Genomic DNA, 18366 nt, shown 5'->3' with positions numbered 1-18366 from the left:
AGTGGACACGCACTTCAAGGTATCTGAAAGAGTTGGAGATGTGAGATGGGAGGTCAGCAAAGAGACTGAGGCAGAAAAGGTAGATTTGAGAATCAGCAGCATCAAGATGGTAATTAAAGCCATGGGAACTGATGAGATCATCAAGTGAACTAGTATGGAGGGGGAAAAGAGAAGAAAACCCAGAACAAAACCATCAGGTGATCTAACTGAGGTGAAGAACGTAAGAGTGATCTGCTCAAGGTTAATGGTGAGCAGAAGGATCGAGAGATCATGACTCCTAATCACACATACCAAGAATAAAGAAAATAGTCAAGAAATCTCTCTCTTCTTTGAATGTTATCCAAGGTCACATGCTCCAACACTTTGCTTTAATATCCATTAAAAAAGAAAGACTGTACGTGACATACTGACAGATGCTGATCTAGAGTGACTGGAAAAGGCAAACTGAGCCACAAAACCTCATCTACCAATCTACTCAGACATTTACTCATTTGACACATTTCCCCACCCCCAAGACCTCCCTGATGTCTATTTCCCACTTCTCTAAGGCATAACAGGAAAAAAAAATGAGGATCCACATGGCCTTTGATAAATCATTTGAGAGTATATATACCTTACACACACACACACACACACACACACACACACACACACACAGAATTATCTCACATCTGGGCCAGAGGCTATAGCTAAGAACCCCCAGAAGCCAATTTTAGGAAAGCCAGGAGGACTGAGATCACACATCCCAAAAGCATGGAGTTTGTAGGGAATGTAGGCAGGAGGATGGGCTGCAGCAACATTAGCACAGGGGAAAATTTTATTCCCAAGTGAACAAATCTCAGCTCCCACTCCCATTTGTCCTTTCAGCTCAGTGCAAACCACGCACAGTGCAGTAGAAACCTACTCAGATAATTTCCATAATGAAAAGCCAAGAAAGTAAGCTCTCTCCTGATCTGGTGGCCACCCATATTCCTCTCTGACACACACACACTTTTGGAGTTAGCAATGTCTTTCTCCACATTCTGGTCCACTCCCCAAGGCTAGATCCGTGGATTCTCTCTCTCTCTCTCTCTCTCTCTCTCTTTATATATATATATATATATATATATATATATATATATATATATATATATATATATATATATATATCAACATATATATATGTATGTATGTATATGTATGTATGTGTGTGCATGTGTATATATTGTATACACACATATACACATATGTATATATATACATACATACACATAAGCACACATATATACAGTGTGTGTGTGTGAGTGTCTGTGTGTGTGTCTGTGTGTGTGTGTGTGTATCCTGGGACATGTGTTGCCCCTGTTCACCTACACTGAGACCCAAAGGGTCAGCCCCAGAGGGATAGCTGACGGTGGCTTCTGATCAATATCACTGGCCTAATAAGAATTAGAGATGTGGGGGAGGCTCTTCTTGGGAAAAACCCTGATCTGCAAAAAGATCCATGTTTTGTCTAAAACAAGACAAGAAAAAAAAAAAAAACTCAAGCTCTGCACAGGCCTTAAAAGATCCATCTATCCCTCTCCCTGTTCCATGGAGTCTTTCTTTTGGTGGGTGAGATGAAACTCACTGGAGTAACCAACAGAAGGATGGGGGAGGGGCATAAGAGGGACAGAATATCCCAAGCAAAAGTTCTGGAAGCTTATCTGACAGTTGGGAAGGGCTAAATGAAGGGCTATGGTTAAGGAAAGAAAAACTAAGGTAGGATGACCTAAGATAAGGAAGGCAAGAGAAGGGAGAGCAGCCCTCGAAAGAGAGGAGACAACAATACTTCAGAGCCTCCACCCAGAGATAGTGGGTGGGGATGGGGAGGAAGGACAAACAGAAACCAGAATTGTCAGGTTTCAAGAAAGAAACCCACTAGATGTCGCCTTTGGGAGAACTCCTTTGCCAGCCAACTGGATCCTGCTGTGGTCTGAGACTCCTTTTTCATTTCTGAAACGTGGTCGCCCAAGTGACAAAGCTGGAGAAGTACTCTTGGCTGCAGGAGCAGCTCCTGCGGTTTCCTGTCACCACAGAAAGGAGTTCAGACGCTCACAGGATCAGCTGCTTCAACTGAAAAACAGGGACTATTTGTCCCACCCCTGCCCCTCAATAGGCCCTTCTCTTTAAGACCATGTGCCAAGTTAGTCCCAGAAATGGTTCTCTAAAAGGGGGAAAGGCACGTACAATATTGGAAGAGGGAGTGTGCGCAAAGGACTGACTTAGGACCACAAGCAACACGAGTCAGGACTGATTCACTTTGCACTTAAGAGCTGTCTTCCAGGTGAGTTATTAAGAGAATGCTCCATTGCTAAGATTAGGAAAGGAAAACCAAAGACTGCTCCATTGGACTGATGTTCAACACCAAAATCCTTTACAAAAGGAAAATCTGGGGGTGGGAGGCTGTCCTAAGAAGAAGTGATTAAAAGGGAACTCTCTCGCTGGAGAGGAGATCCAGGGAACAGTTAAGGAAACAGATGCCACAGAAAATGCCTCATTAATAGCAGGGATGAGAGAAAAAGTGAAGGGGTTAATGTGACAGACGAGGGAAATAAATAAAGAGCTTACATCCTTTCTTCTCCCCCCTCCCAGCCCCCAAAGCAGGAAATAATTGTGTAAGGCCTAACTCTAGCAGCACCAATTCTCCATCCTAAGCATGGAGAAGCGCCCCTTGCTACATGGTCTGGAGAGAGTGTAGACAGGTTTTAGAACCAGGCCTAGTCATCTCCTACACACTCAGCTAAAAGCATCCAATCTGAAGATGGGAAAGGCAGGGAGGTCTGCCAAGCTTACCCAAGCAGGAGAAGGGACACCTGCTCCATTTTCTCCTTACAAAATGGGGAGATATTAGCGCAGGAAAAACTTGGGCAACGTGAGCAGTAACTGGTACTGATCTGCCAATGTAGAGTCAGAAAAAGAAAGAGAGGGCTGGACAAAGACTGTTTTAATAGGATGAAATAAAAAACAAGCTTGTGTTTCCCAAATGGGAAAACTGAAAGAATGTGTAAGAAACTGAGAAAATTTCATAACAGCAAAAAAGAAAAAAGAAACCTCCAAGAGCTGAACTGAAAAAGCAACTATGAAAAAACAAAGTTCTAACCTCCAAACATCAAAAGGTATTGTGAAAAGCCTAGTCAGCATTCTCCCCAGTCCCATAGCACTGGGCTATTGCGGAATCATGTTGTTACAAAGTAACAACCAATATGTTAAATGGGTAGGGACCCATTACATAATAACCCATTACAAAGAATGAATTCAGTATCAGTGGAGTACTATATCACCATAAAGAATGAAAAACGCTAAGAATACACAGAAATACGAGGGGAGTGGGGAGAGAGGGAGGGGATTTGGAACTCAAAAGTTTAATGTTAAAAATTGTTTTTCCATGTAATTGGGGAAAAATAAAATACTAAACCAAAAAGAAAGAAAAGAAAAGAAGAAAAGAAAGCCAGCAAGTAAACATGGAGAATTTGTAATGGAATACAAGATTATCTGTCCAGTATTTAGTTTTACTCTCCTATCTGGCTTGACTAGGGTACCTGCTTAACTGCCTATTAACAGCATTTAAAAAATAAAAATGAAACGCCCCCCCCAAAAGAATATACAAAAGTGATTATCCAAAACAATGCAAAGCTTAAAAAGCAAAAAACGAATCACAACTTTGTAAACTTTGTTACAAAGTAACAATCAGAATGTTAAATGGGTAGGAATGGTTACAAAGAATGAATTCAATAATATCGGAGTACTATACCACCATAAAGAACAAAAAATGCTAAAAATATACAGAAATAGGGCAGTACAAAATAAGTCAAAGTTTAAAAAGCAGAACTACCAGCTTTGTAAACTAGACACATACGTATTTGAACCTATAAACATAAGGATCAAAAAATTGTTTTGATTATTAGTATGATAACGATGTCTATAGAAATGTACCTTTTATTGTAAAAATGATCAAACGTGCAAAAAAATGACAGTCTCATTTTGCTTCACAGCATTACCAAGTACTAGCCAGCAATTAATCAAATATTAAATAAGCAAATATTTGTAGGTCCTTGCCCTCTGGGAGTTTACAATCTAGCTGAAAGATAAGAAAGGCAGTAATGAAAAGATTAACGGTACAAATGGTAAATGATTAAGTGCCAAAGGAGTGGTGACCAAGAAAGCCTAAGATCCGAACCACCAGGAACAAGGAGAACCTAAAATCTAACTGGAAAAAAAAAACTTAAAACTCAAACTTCAATCCAGTTCCACAAAGAAAAACCTTGCTTCAAAGCCACACGCCAAAGCCCCAACCTCGGACCATCATCTCTCAAAAGAAACAAAACAAAATTATTCCCACTACTGCCAACCCAACTCAACTGAATGGATCAGTAGCATCATCTTCTTATAATGACATATAACCCATTCATCCTTTTCTTGGGGATTTCACTGAGTTCTATCGGAAATGACAAACTATAAGAGACATATCAAAAAATCCAGAGAGTTTGCCTCCTAGTACTCCCAAAGCTCTCATCTACCACCACGCCATGGAAAGGGCGCTTGCTTTGGAATCAGAAGAGTGAGTTTGACTCTCAACTCTATCACTTCCCACTGTAAGAAAAGGGGGTGGGGGGGCGGGTCAGAGAGAGGAGTTTTGTTTCCACAGAGTTGAAAGTATCCCTCTTCCTCCCTCTCCCCCCACCCCAGCTTTAGCAGAAACCGGGCCTCTGGTCGGTCAGATGAAAGGCTAGACACATGCTTAAATGAGCCATTTGAGGAGGGCATGACTAGATAGTCAGGCATTCGCATCTGGCCAATGAAGAGCCTGGCAGGAGATTTGAGGTGAGGGTCCATTAAAAAGATTAACGTCCATCTGAGTCCTTTGTACTTTCTCCTGTACTCTGTTCAAGGGACGTACCCATTTATTCAGGAGGAATAAACTATAATTAAAATGTTCCTGGCTTCCCAACGAATATTGTTTATTCCCAGACAATGTAAATATGTTTCTAACACTACTTCGACCAAGTCATTTGTGTTTGTTTCTTCATCTGTAAAGTGAGAGGTTTAAGATCCCTTCCAACTTTAAATTACTGGTGTTAAGATATGATTTCCAGCCACACACCATACTGCCTTTAGAAAGTCGCTTCTTTGAGGGACTTAGTTTTATGATCTGAAAAATGTGGAAAATATTATTTTCCTGCTCGACTAATCAAAGAATTAAGTAACATACATATTAAGTAACTATATTAAGGGGAAGCTGCTTTCACTCTAAGTCATAGGCACCTGCACTGGGTACGGCCAGCTCCAACTATTCCTTTTGGAGATCTAGAAGCAGATTGGAATTATTTGCAAAACCCTACCCAGCTGTCCCAGAGGAAGAGAAAGGATAAAAAGACAAATGGAAAGAGAGTGGGAATGGCTTTTCAAACACCAAAGACAGTGAGGTGATGATGTAAATGAAAGGCAAAATACCGAGATCCTGGGGAAGGGAGGAAGTCAGTGGATACCACCTTATCATGAGCCAATCCAAAGTGGAAAACAGATACTCACTTGAGCAGTCCAAGAAAAAGGCAAGTTAACTCACAGTTAATTTGAAAAGGCCCTCTGTGTGAAGGATGGGACTGGGGATCCAAGGTGCAAAAGAAAGTAATTTAAACCATAGATATTCTGTCCCTGGAGGTTAAAAGACTGTTATAGTGTCAGCTGAGGTGTCAAAATAATTTACTTCCCAGGTCAACTGTTCTAGAGCTTGAAAAGAGGTTGCTAACACCATCTGCTGAAGGAGGTTCAACTACTGGGAAGTAGCAAAGCAAATCTGAACAACAGTAACAGGGAGCTTGTGACTTCTGCCAGAAAAGGACAGTAAAGGAGGGGCAGGGAAAAGCAACTGAAGAACTGCTGACAAAAGAACAAGGTACAGAGCACCCAGGTGAAGGAGGAAATTCCAACTGGGGTCAAACCTAGGGCAATATTATAAACTATAAAGACCACACAGGTTCCTAAAGGAGCGTTGCTCATGAGAAAGGTCTTTTGTCAGCCTACAGGTTTGGAAACAAGTCTTTCCAGAACCCTTTACTGCAGAGAGGATAAAACTATCCTATGTATCAAAGCTTTGTGAGCCTGAGTGCTTATAAGAGGAACTGGTGGTTACCCTTAGGAGTGCGCCACATAATGAAAGATCCTCAGGAATTAAGTCCGAGAATTAAAAGGTCCCCCAATGTATACTTAGGTCCTTTCTCCCTCCAGAAGGGAACTTTTAACACAAGAGTCACACAAAAATATTAGATTCATAGAAGTATATTAGAGTTTAATACATTTTTGTAGTATCCTATTTATTTGCATATAGTCATTTGCATAGTCATTAATTCCCCAGGATGGCTAAAGAACTTCATCATTCAATGGACACTTTCATGTGTCTCCCCCTCCTCACTTATGATCCAATGACATTCAATGAGGTTCCTAAGTAAGCTGTGGCTGTTGATGGAGGTTTTTTCTTCTGCCCTAAGTAGATGTTCACTTCGAACCTCATTGCAATCATCAAATGTCATAGCTTAAAAGGACATCAGAGATCATCTAAGCCAAGCACCTTATTTTACAGGTGAAGAAACTGAGGACCAGAGATTGGAAGTGAATTGTCCAAAGCCTCAAAGTATGTGGCAGATCCAGAAATGGAAGTCAGGACTCTTTACTTCCAGTTCAGTGCTCTTTCCTCTAGGCTCACAGCATCTCAGAGTTTTAAGCATCCTTAAAAGACACCTCTTTTGGGCTCTCTTCCACATCTCCATTCAAGTTATAAGTGGGGACAGCTGAGTATCCAGATATGTGTACCTCCCCCATTGGTTCTATTCACTGATCTGCTGGGCCCTACAACCACTCCAAGATGCCTTGCAGTGTTAGTCTGAGTACACAAAGGTCCAATTGCCAACTGGTGCCCACTGAAAGGATTGGTACATTTTGAAGGAGGAGAAGAAGGAGAAGAAGGAGAAGAAGGAGAAGAAGAAGAAGAAGAAGAAGAAGAAGAAGAAGAAGAAGAAGAAGAAGAAGAAGAAGAAGAAGGAAGAAGAAGAAGAAGAAGAAGAAGAAGAAGAAGAAGAAGAAGAAGAAGAAGAAGAAGAAGAACTACTTCACTTGGACCAAAGAAGTCAAACTAGGAACCAATTAGAACAAAAGAATACCTAGTAAGTGAATATAAAAACCATGCTTTTACATTATGAGGCTATGTCCTATTTTTCTGTTATTTTGAAAACATAATGACTTTCAGAAAAAAATGGTTAATTAATGCCAGAGAAGTAACTAGTTGTTAGTTCCTAAGTTGGACTGCTTGAATAAAGCATGGAGTTACAATAAGGGAAATTTCAAAACTAAAATAAACAAAAATGCCCTTAAAAAGGCACTGAGTTCAAAAACAGAAGTCAACAAGCCAAAGGAAAAGGTGCTACTGCATTTGAAAACCTACCTTTACATTATTAACACAAAAAAGAAAAGTTACATATCGTCATTTAAAATTTGTTATAATTTGGAACTGAGACTAGGCTAAAGTTTACCTTCTCGTTCTAGTCCAAGGTAGCTGGGGTGGAAAAGCCTTCAGTAAACCAGCTAACAATGTAAACATCTGATTCGGAAGGGAATATTTAACTTACTTAAGAGAACAAACTGCTTTCAAGTGCTTTAAAAGGACCTAGTTGGAATAAAAATGGTAAGCTAACAAAAAATTGTTCTCATCCCTTCATTATAGAATGTTCTTGGTTACATAGTGGAGTTCTGGCACTAGAGTCAGAAAGACTCATCTTTCTGAATTCAAATGTGGCCTCAGACACTTACTAGCTATGTGACCCTGGGCAAGGCACTTAATCCTGTTTGTCTCAGTTTCCTCATTTGTAAAATGAGCTGAAGAAAGAAATGGCAAACCACTCCAGTATATTTGCCAAGAAAACCCCAAATGGGGTCATGAAGAGTGGAACATATCTGAAAAATGACTGAAAAGCAACAAAATTTGAAAATAATGAAACTATATTTCTTTCTTTAAATACAAATCTACAATTTATCTAGACCTTTCTTCCACCTCATCATTGTAATTCCAAATTATTGGGAGCTGAAGACAGTATAGTTACCATCTAGATCCATAGAATACTGAATTGGAATAATTAAAAGGCTGGTATTGACACTTTTAGTAGAAGCCATTTCTTGAATATATTTCATCCAATGAGTTATCAAATCAAGTCACTGCCTCGATAATGATGCCCTGAGTTCCACTATTATTGGACCAGGGCTGCAGCTATGCAGTGATTCCAAAGAATTTTGGTTCAGCCTGGCTTCTGCTGTCTGAACCAATCCCAAGACCTAAACCAAGTAAAGCATCCTAGTCTGAAGGGCAAGGCCAGTGCTTATAAAGCGAAAAATCTGTGTGAGGATTGGGGAGAAGGGAAACTGATATACTCAAAGCTGGGCAAGAAATCTAGAAAGGACAGAGAACCTTTAAGTGCTGTTTTGAAAGGTAAAGAGATAGGTTTCTTTGTTTTAACTTGAGAGTAATCATAATTTGAACATCACATTATTTGCTTTGAATCTAATTTTACCATCTGGTAGTAAAACCCTCTAGCAGCAACCATGCCTCTTTAAATCTACAAGGGTTAAATCAGTGTTGTTAACTACCTCTCTAACTATATCCAGGAGGCCCAGGCTGAGGCTGGAGCTTCCTTCCCCATCATCAGTTCCCTGATAAAGGTATCATGAGTAGCAGAAAGACTCTGGAGACCTCTACTTTCTCTGGGGGCAGAAGCAACAACTTGGGGTGGAAGTCAGGGTGGGGGTGCTTTTCAGAGGTCTTTGCTAGTAAAGTCTGAGAAAGGAAACATCATCGTGGGCTTGCCCTCATAATGTCAGACTTTCGCACAAGCAACTAACCCGAAGAAGGGATCGATCCTTAACACCATTTCTCAATTATCCAAACTATCTCAACCGATTAGAAGCAAGTCATCTCAGCACTACTAGAGGTCTGTACCCCCAAAGAGATTTTTTTAAAAGGACCTATTTGTACAAAAATATTTATAGCAGCTCTTTTGGTGGTGGCTAAGAATTGGAAATTGAGGGGACACCCATCAATTGGGGATTGGTTGCACAAGTTGTGCTGTATGATTGTGATGAAATAACACTGTGCTATAAGATATGGTGAGCAGAATGATTTCAGAAAAAGCTAGAAAGACTCACATGAACTGATACAAAGTGAAATGAGTAGAACCAGGAGAGCAGAGTACACAGCAATATTGTACAATGATCAGATGTGAATGACTTAGCTCTTCTCAGCAAGACAATGATCCAAGACAATTCAAAGGACTCATGATGAAAAATGCTATCCATCTCCAGAGAAAAAACTGATGGCGTCTGAATGCAGATCGAAGCGGACTATTTTTCACTTTTTTTCATGGGTTTTTTTTTTTAGCCTATGCTTTCTTTTACAACATGACAATATGTTTTGTTTGATTGCAAGTATATAACCTATATCAAATTGCTTGCCATCTCAGGGAGTGGGGAGGGGAGAGAGGAAGGAAAGAATTTGGAATTTGATTTTTTTTAAAATATCAAAATTGTTTTTACACAAAATTGGAAAACATAAAATATTATTTAAAAAATTTTTAAAAGAAGCAACTCATCTCAATTGCTGTGAATAAATGCTTCTTGATCCTAGATTGGCAAAAGCTTCCTAGTTCTTCAATTGGGTACAGCAAGTCCTCCCTCACATCCTCCTAATGCCTTTTAATCATCCTCTGAGCTTTGCTTCAGCCTTAACACAGCACTCTAGCTCAGCAAGATTTGTCTTTAAAAGGGGGCCTGGGAGGAGGGGTGGGAAACATTGCTCCTGAAGTCTGTGTCTAAACTTCCCACAAAAGAACCTTAATTCCAAACTTTTCTCATTGGCCCCACCTAATTTCCTCATGTCTTCTTGAAATTCATAACTTAGTTTGAAAATAAAACCTCAATTTATTAATGTATTTAGGGGATTTATCTTATTTGAAATAATCAAAGTCCCTAGCTTCTCCCAGACTCCCCCGAAGACACACAGAAATCCAAATCTGTACTTGTCCTAGCCTTCTTACAGGCAACTAGGTGGCCCAATGGTTAGACCTCAAGCCTGGCGTCAGGAAGATGTGAGTTTAAATCCAGCCTCAGACACTTACTAGCCACTTACATACAGTTCACTTAGAGTTCCCTCAACTACAAAATGGAGGCAGTCATAGCCCCTTCCTCAAAGGAGTGTTACAAGGATCAAGTGAAATAATATTTATAAAACGACAGCAAAAACACACAGCATTGGTACCTAGCAGGCACTATACAAGTACTAGCTAGTATTACTATTAACTCTTCTGTCCCCAAAGGAAAGTTGCCATAGCGTGAAGTTCCTTCTCTTGGTTCTGCCACTAGCTACTGGTGTGATTTAGAAGACTCACATAATCTCCCTGGGCCCGTTTCCTTTTATATAAAATGATGAGGTTGGGCTAGGTGACCTGAAAATTCTCCAACTGTGATTCCATGAAGGCTCAAGGAGATGAACACTGTGTAGCCATAACTCCATTGACAGCGACATTCCGGCCCTTCCAAATTAATGTAAAAAATGCCAAATGCCCTAAGCCAGGAGGATTTAGAGTTAAGACTTTCCAGTGCCCAGATATTTGCATATTTGCCTTTTTCTACTTATCCAAATGGCAACTCTCTGATCCTTTGAAATTTTCAGACTAAATCCAAGCCAGTTACCTCAAACATAGCACTCCAAAGTACAATGCAGGTAGCTAATTCCTTTTGGAATAACACCAGCTGTATGCCAATGTGGTTAGAATCAAACGTTCACTTGCAACTGGTGTTCCTGACTTCTCAATGGAAACAAAAGCAGACATCTCCCATGGACTTTCTCTTTCTATATATGGCATCATGTAATTTCCCATATAGTAGCTACAAGGAGAAGCATGGTAAATAGTCACCGTCATTGTATGAATTACCCTTCTTTTCAAGGATTTGGCCTTTGAATCACAGATCTGAGTGCCCCAATTAGAGCTCACAAAGTTCATTTCAATGAATAAGTTTCTTTGCATTGTTTTCAAAGCGAAGTGTGTGTGTGTGTGTGTCTGTGTGTGTGTGTCTGTGTGTGTTCATTCCTGCCCCTATGGTCTCATTTCTGAAGCAAGGATGAGGGTTAGAGGGGAAAGATTTGGTACTTGATTAAAAAGCTCAGAAATAATAGGAATTATGTGATTGGTTCCTGGTCCAGGTTAAGAAAAAAAAATTTTTTTTACCTGAGTAGATTTAACAGAAAGTATTTTAGAAGCAAAATTAATATTCTCCATCTGGGAAATAAAAGCTTTCACTCCAAAGTGGGGAAGACTATTTTGAAAGCCCAGGAAATTGATCCATTTCAAAGAAGGGGCAAAGATTTTTAAGCCCCACCCTTCACCCCCAAGGTGGTAGGAGATAGACAGTACAGAATATGTGAACCACACAGCCTTCACTAAATTGTATAGATGAAAATGGAAAGTTCCCTTGGATCAGAGTCCTACAGCTGCCACTTAACTGTGATTTTGGACTTCTGGCATCTTTTCTGCCTCAGTTTCCTCATCTAAAGGAATTAGCCTAAATCTCTAAGAACCTTTTAAATCTACCACCCTCATCAAATCCCATATCCATTTTGTTCTTTAAACTGAGTGATTTCAAAGAAACTACTATAACTTTCTGAGAGATGGGCCCAGGTGAGTTCAGATTGTAGAATCATTCATTATACATAGGTGCTTTGAATTTTAAATTCTATGGGGGATGTCCTTGGCTCTGTATTGGGAACCTTGCCCTCCACCCCTCAAATCCTATTAACCTGAAAATGCACAATGGTAAAAGCCTATTGTGGTGAGGTACTCTAGCTGATAATAAACCCCCTTTGGGAAAGGGATCCCCACAGAGACAGATAAAGAGACAAGGCTATCACCAAACTCTTGTTTTCAATAGGTGGTCAATCTGTGTTTCTAGTGATTAGAACTGCAAGAGTATTTTAGTTTTCCTTTTGCACATTTCTCTATGTAAACAAAGCAGCCTGCCCCCTTGGCTAGTCAGTTCCTAATCTAGTCGTTTCATTTTCCCCATGCAAAAGCACCCGCACAGCTGGGTTTCCAGCTGGGCTAAAGGAATGAATAATTCTTTAAATAACTATGGCTTTTTAAAAGTGTGAACTTTCTTCTGCTTAGTATTGAATTTTATGAACGGCCTTTTTCAATAAGTGAATTTAGAGGCTAAGAATTTGTAATTAGCCTAAAAATGGGAAGCCCGATGGACATGTATCTGGTTTCAACTATCACTCTCAAATAGGAAACCAATGCGTTCAGATTTAAAGGATGGAAATGGATGCTTTGGCTCCTTAAGTCAAACCCTGCCTTGACACCAGTAAGGAATCTGCTAAAAAGAAAATGCACATGAGAAAGCAGCAAGATAGGGTGTAATTACACCAAAATACAAGCAATCCTTGGGAATGCAAGACTATTTGCAGAGGGACATACTTTTATATAGCATCGTGAGGAGTTATTATCCCTAGTTAGTCCCTTCTACCTCTTCCTCTTCCACTCCCACAAAAGGGAAGGAGAAGATTCACAATTATGCCTTGTTTAAAGAAAATTCAGAGATTTCACAACCTAAAATGTCAGTGGTAGAATTTTGGATAATGTATGCACACAATTACTTCAATATTTAAAGGATCTATGATTTCTCCAGTGTGGGTACTCCTGCTGCCAATGCAGATCCCAGCACCTCCATGCTTTGGGAAACCTTCTTCTTGAGCTGCAGTGGCCAAACAAATTCATTATCCAGAGGCCTACCTTCTGAGGAATCTCTCCGAGCTTAGCTAGGCTTCTCTTCAGACAACAGAGGTGCAATCTGTTGCCAGACCTGTATTCACAGCCTTTGCAGTTTGGTGATCTGTGTGCTACTCATCATCGGCACAGACTTAGAGAATCCAGGGTCACCTCCAAAACTTGAGGAAACATCGGAGGAAGACTTGAGTGGAGGAAATGCACACTGCCCAGCACAGACTCCTTCTTGATTCATCCTTATGTTCCAGAAGGAACCCTTACTGCTATTTCCATTATTACTAAGCACCCATCTTCTCCAGGAAGCTTATCTCTATTCCTCCTCCCCCCTCAATTGCTAGCACCCTCATATCTTCTATTTAACTACCTTGCATTTATTTCAGATACATCTTGTGTATGTATACATATGTATATGCGTACATTTATACACATACATGTATACATATGTATACATTTAAACACATACATGCATACATTTTGTTTCCCCAGAGAGAATGCAAGCTCTTTGCCAGCAGGAACTATTTCACTTTTTTGACCCTGTATCTACAGCACCCAGCAAGCACGGTGTCTGGCACATAACAGTCACTTGATAAATGTTGATTGATTGCCTACTCCCTGTCCACCCCAAACCCCCAATCAAAAACATTCAACACAAAATGATATAGGAAATACATTCCTTCAGGATGTTGCAAAAGTAAACAACAGAGCAGCATCTGAAGAGAGGCACTGAAGGAAATGTGGCCACTGGACTGATTCAATAAACATTTATTAAACACCACTATATGCCAGGCACTGGGCTAAGCGCTGGGGATACAAAACGAGACAGAAAACAATCCTTGCTCTCAAAGAGCTTACAATCTAATAGGGGACACAACATGAGAACAAATACGTACAAAGCAAATTATGTGGAGAATAACTTCTTATTATTACTATTAATTTGTCCTTTGCTCTCAAAGAGGATCATAGCATCACGAAGGTGATGTCATGACTTACAAGTGAGTTGGATTTAAGTGAGGGAGGGCTGTGCAAAGTCCCCAGTCTCACTCTCTCCACTGGAGCCATCTGGGTCCAGTGTTGAGATACAGATCAGGGCGACTAGAGATGGCCCTGGACGCAGTGGGAGACCTTAGTCTTTTTAAGCTAAGGTCTTTGCCAGGTCTCAGTTTGTCTGAGGCAACCCCCATTCAGTGATTAAGGCTATAGGAAAAAATTAAAAGAGGGAAACTACTGGAATTAAGAGGGGTCATGGAAAGCTTCCTGTAGAAGGTGGGATTTAGTTGGGACTTAACAGAAGCCAGGAAGGTCAGTTGTTGGAACAGAGAAGGGAAAGTATTCTGGGCATGAGGGACAGCCACCAAAGTAGGCTCCAGTCTTCACCCTCAGCAGTATATACCCCCCCCAAAGTATTTGTCCAGTCCCCCTAAAATGTGGCTTTTTAACTGTTCTTTCAAGAGCCACATCTCCCAGAACCCAGACACATGAAAATCTTGATTAAATGATAAAACAATTAGACTTCAGTTACTTAATATGACCCATATGACAGTAACCAAGGGCCAGCTTCCCTATTTTGCTATAGGCCAGTCCCCTTCAATAAGAAAATCCCAGCAACCTGATGGCCAGGTAAACTTGTTTTATACACAAAAACACAAAAAATAAAGTTGGTGAGTTTCTTTCCTGCTTATCACAAGGCCAGGATGACTATATTTCCTTATTTAATATCCTACTACCATATGTGTTTTCTTTAACCTTATTTTAAGGCTCTTTCTTTGAACTGAAATAAAAAAGCACAGCTTCTAATACTCCATCCATGTTGCCAAAATGCCTATAAGATCTACAAAATGCTTTTTCATTTTCCAGTTTCTAGTGTCTGGACAAAAAAAAGTTATCAAACTGACAGAAATCTGCCAAATATCAATTTAAATCAGGATCTTTTCATTTAATAATGTTTGCTTTCAAATACATCCCCTTCTCCCTAGCAAATTATGATATGTGAGGGCCTTCTCTTTCCCAGTAAACTTATCTAAATTTATCTTTCCCATAGCTAAACCATATATGTTGCTTTAGAATGTCCCATCTTATCTCTTTATCTCTACCTCAAAAGGCTTCCTGATTTTCAAATTAAATTATTAATTGGTAGGTCAGGTGGCAAATGAAGAGAGAAGAAGAAGAAAGCATCCATCAACTCCCAGTATACCTGGAGTTGGCCAACAGATTCTCAGTAAATAGGAAAGTGAATCTTTTAAAGGTAAGTACACTGAACTCCCCGGGCAAGATTCCCTGGATTCCCTGCCCATTTCCCACTGAATGTATGACCAAGATCCATAGCTCCACGAGGAGGTCTCCAATAAGATGAAATAGACTTGAAGGCAAACAACTCTTGACTGGTCGCAACTGTCCAGCACAGAATAAGTCAAAGTATTAAAATAATGGACAACAGTTTTGCCTCACATCAGAGTAATGAAGCACTCTTTTCCCCAAACAGGTTTATCTTTTCTGTTGTCCCTATTAAAAGACTATCAAAATTACTGTGAAAGAAAAGTAAAATAATATAGCTTACCATATACTGCTCAGATATCCTTCCTAATACCTGAAATTTTCTACCTGAAGGGCACACCAAGAAGCCCTTCAAGTGGCAAATGTCAGGTATTAGGAAGATGTACTGGACAATATTTTTAAAAGCATGAATCTGGAGGAATGAGAAATGCAAAACTTTTTGATGGTTATATATTCTCTGCCTCCCTCAGCTTCTCTCCTAGCCATCTCGTCTGCTGGTATATTAGTAAACATGCAGACTTCCAAGGAAGTGCAATCCATCTGTCATGATTTAGTAGACACCTAGTTCAGAGAGTCACTAACTGCATACAGTTTGCAAGTTCTCTTTGGGTGTTGCTGCAGTTAGGTATCCAGAGAAAGAAAAAAGAAAACAATGAAAGACTTCGACTAAAAAAGCACAAGAAAGACCCGTGCCAAACATTTCAGTTAGCCATAATCTGGACTGAAAGATCGTACTGTGACACTAACACCAGATACAATGAATTTTTAAAACGACCTCCTCTCTCATACAGAAGATCAGTTCATAAGAGACTCCTCAGTCTCTCACATCAAATAATCTGCCGAGCAGCTCCGATGTCGGAGAGATTTCGAAATGTTACCTCTCTAATCACCTGCATTCTTTGGCTGCACCGAACAACATGGAGATGACAGATACAGTCACTACATTCTGCCGCCTAAGTGTCAGAGCCCAACTTAGAGCCGTTTGGAGAAAGTTAACCCAATATTTCATCATCATCATAACCTAGAGAAATACTATGCCTGTAAGAAACCTCTAAGAGATGTACCACAAACTGAACAACAGGCTTTTCACAGCCTCGGAAATGGGTCACCAGGCCCGGCTACTGGTCCTAGAGTTTAAGACCTGATAATGCCAGGCAGTGCTGAGGTTAGGGATAAACACAACACACTTAAAAAAAAAAAGTGCCACATGGAGAAATCAACATCAGTTAAAGTCCAACTCTGCCTGCGCCAGCCTTGTAGGGGTGGGGGTGGGGGTGGGGTCGACGATTCCCTGGGAGAACTTGTGGGCATGGGCCTGTGAAGCCCAATAGAGTGCCCAGTTATTCCTGCAGAGCCAATCCAGCCCATCCAGGGCAATAGCCCAGAAAGAAGGAGGGGGCCCTCTGGGATCCCTAGCAACCTGATCAAGGCCGCTGAGGCCCCCTCCCGGCCCAACTACCCCCGGCCCGGCACCGCCCCGGAACTTTCCCTCTCTCCAGCCTCTGCTGGGCTACAATGGCAGCGTTCCAGACCCACATGCCATCCATCAGCCGCAGATTCCCGCTGGCACAGCCCCAAGGCTCTTCTCACGCCCCCTCCCCCCCCCCCACCCCGCACTCTTCGTCTCCCACACACACACTTTGAACCTGTTCTTCCCACACCTCCCCTCACCCACTCGTGCCAGACGTCCTGGGCAAGGGTAGCCCCACCCCACCCCCAGCCGCTCGCCCCCCACACCTGCCAGGCCTAGGCACCTGCGGCACCTCCTCGCCCCTCCCCCTTCTTCTCCCCCACCCCAGCGGAGGGGGAGGGCGACTCACCGCAGTCGATGCACAGGATCTTGGCCACCTCTTTCTTGAGGTTCTTGCCGTTGGTGTCCAGGGGAGGGAAGGCCGTCTTGTAGACCTTGGGCTCTTCGGTGGCCTCCAGGAAAAAGATGTAGCGCTGGTTCCTCTCCACGGGCGCGCAGGAAGCCACGGTGATCACCTGGTCCCGCTGCAGCCCCCCGTTCCGAAGCGGCCACTTGTCCAACACCTTCACCAGCGCCGCCCAGCCCGAGACCGGGGGCTCTCGGGTGCTATTCGAGCCCCCCGGCTGCAGGAACCCCTGTACCTTGCCCTCCACCACCACGGGCGCCTTGAACGCCTGGTCCTGCACCGACCTGAGGCTGGGCGAATAGCAGGCGAGCGACACCCCGAAGAGCAGCATGGAGAAGCCGGGTGCCGGGTCGCGCCTCATGCCGCCGGCGGCTGCGGCTCCCCAGCGGGCTGCGGCGGCGGCGGCGGCGGCGGCTGCTGTCCCGGCTGCTGGCCTGCGGCTGTGGCTGCGGCCGCGGCTCTGGGGGCGCAGCAGGACGGGCGATGCTGCTGCTGTGGCGGCGGCTGCTGTCGCTGCTGCTGCTGCTGCTGCTGCCGCTGCCGCTGCCGCTGCTGCCTCTGCTGCTGCTGCCGCTGCCGCCGCTGCTGCTGCTGCTGCACGAAGCCTCCTCCAGTGGCGGTGGCGGCACTGAGCAGCAAACCTGCCGCATCTGGACAGGCCATTTGGGGGGCTCCGCCGCTCAGCCGCCGCCTCGGGAGGGGAAACACAACCCGTTGGAAAACCGGAAACGGCGTAACGTGATCGCCTCGCAGCCCTCCGCCCGCGGCCGGGCGAGGTAACCTAACAGGGCAAGGGCGGGGAGGGGACAGCGCTGGCTGCGCAGGCTGGCAGGCGGGCGGGCAGCAGTCCCACCCGGAGCCGACCTGAAGGAGGATGCGGAGGATGTGACACCCGCCCTCCTGCGCCCTCTCCCACGCCCCCCGTGGGGCTCTGGCTTCTGCGGGGGAATTTGGAGCGATGCACGGGGGAATACTTTTCCCCTCGGGGAGGTTGGCTCCCACTTTAGGGGTCCCCTACAGGGATCCTCGGGAATCCAGTCTATCTCTCCCCTCCATCCGTCCAGTCCCTTCTCCCCTTGGCTGATAAAAAGGATCTGATAGCACAGATCCTTCCCCAGAGCACCAGCAACCTGGAGAATAGGGGCTCCATCTGTCCCCTTGTATTAGGGGACCTAGGAACAACAGGCCTCTAGTCTCAGGTGTCCTGGGCCGCGGTTTCAGATTGGAACTGACATCTGAGATCCAATTTGGACTGGGGAGGCTTCCAACCCCAGTTCGTTTGGTCTCCCTAATGGAGACTGCAGAGGTAAGGGGAGAAATGATGCCAGGGGTGGGGCTTGGAGGATGGCACCCAGTCCTGGGACTCCTTCCTACCCTTCTGT

The 18366-nt window shown here is 43.0% G+C and overlaps 1 protein-coding gene across 1 annotated transcript in view; it reads right to left on the bottom strand.

Moving 5' to 3' along the window:
* Positions 1 to 17634, bottom strand: part of NRG2 (neuregulin 2) — a 244143-nt gene extending 226509 nt beyond the window's left edge. The window contains 2 exon segments of the mRNA XM_036752225.1: positions 16928 to 17408; positions 17410 to 17634. Of these exon segments, the coding sequence (XP_036608120.1) occupies positions 16928 to 17408; positions 17410 to 17634 (706 nt within the window).
* Positions 17635 to 18366: the final 732 nt, after the last annotated feature.

The sequence above is a fragment of the Trichosurus vulpecula genome, chromosome 3, assembly GCF_011100635.1.
Source record: "Trichosurus vulpecula isolate mTriVul1 chromosome 3, mTriVul1.pri, whole genome shotgun sequence".
Taxonomy (NCBI): Eukaryota; Metazoa; Chordata; class Mammalia; order Diprotodontia; family Phalangeridae; genus Trichosurus; species Trichosurus vulpecula.
The sequence above is the reverse complement of the archived record's forward strand: the minus strand, read 5'-3'. Positions and strand labels throughout refer to the sequence as shown.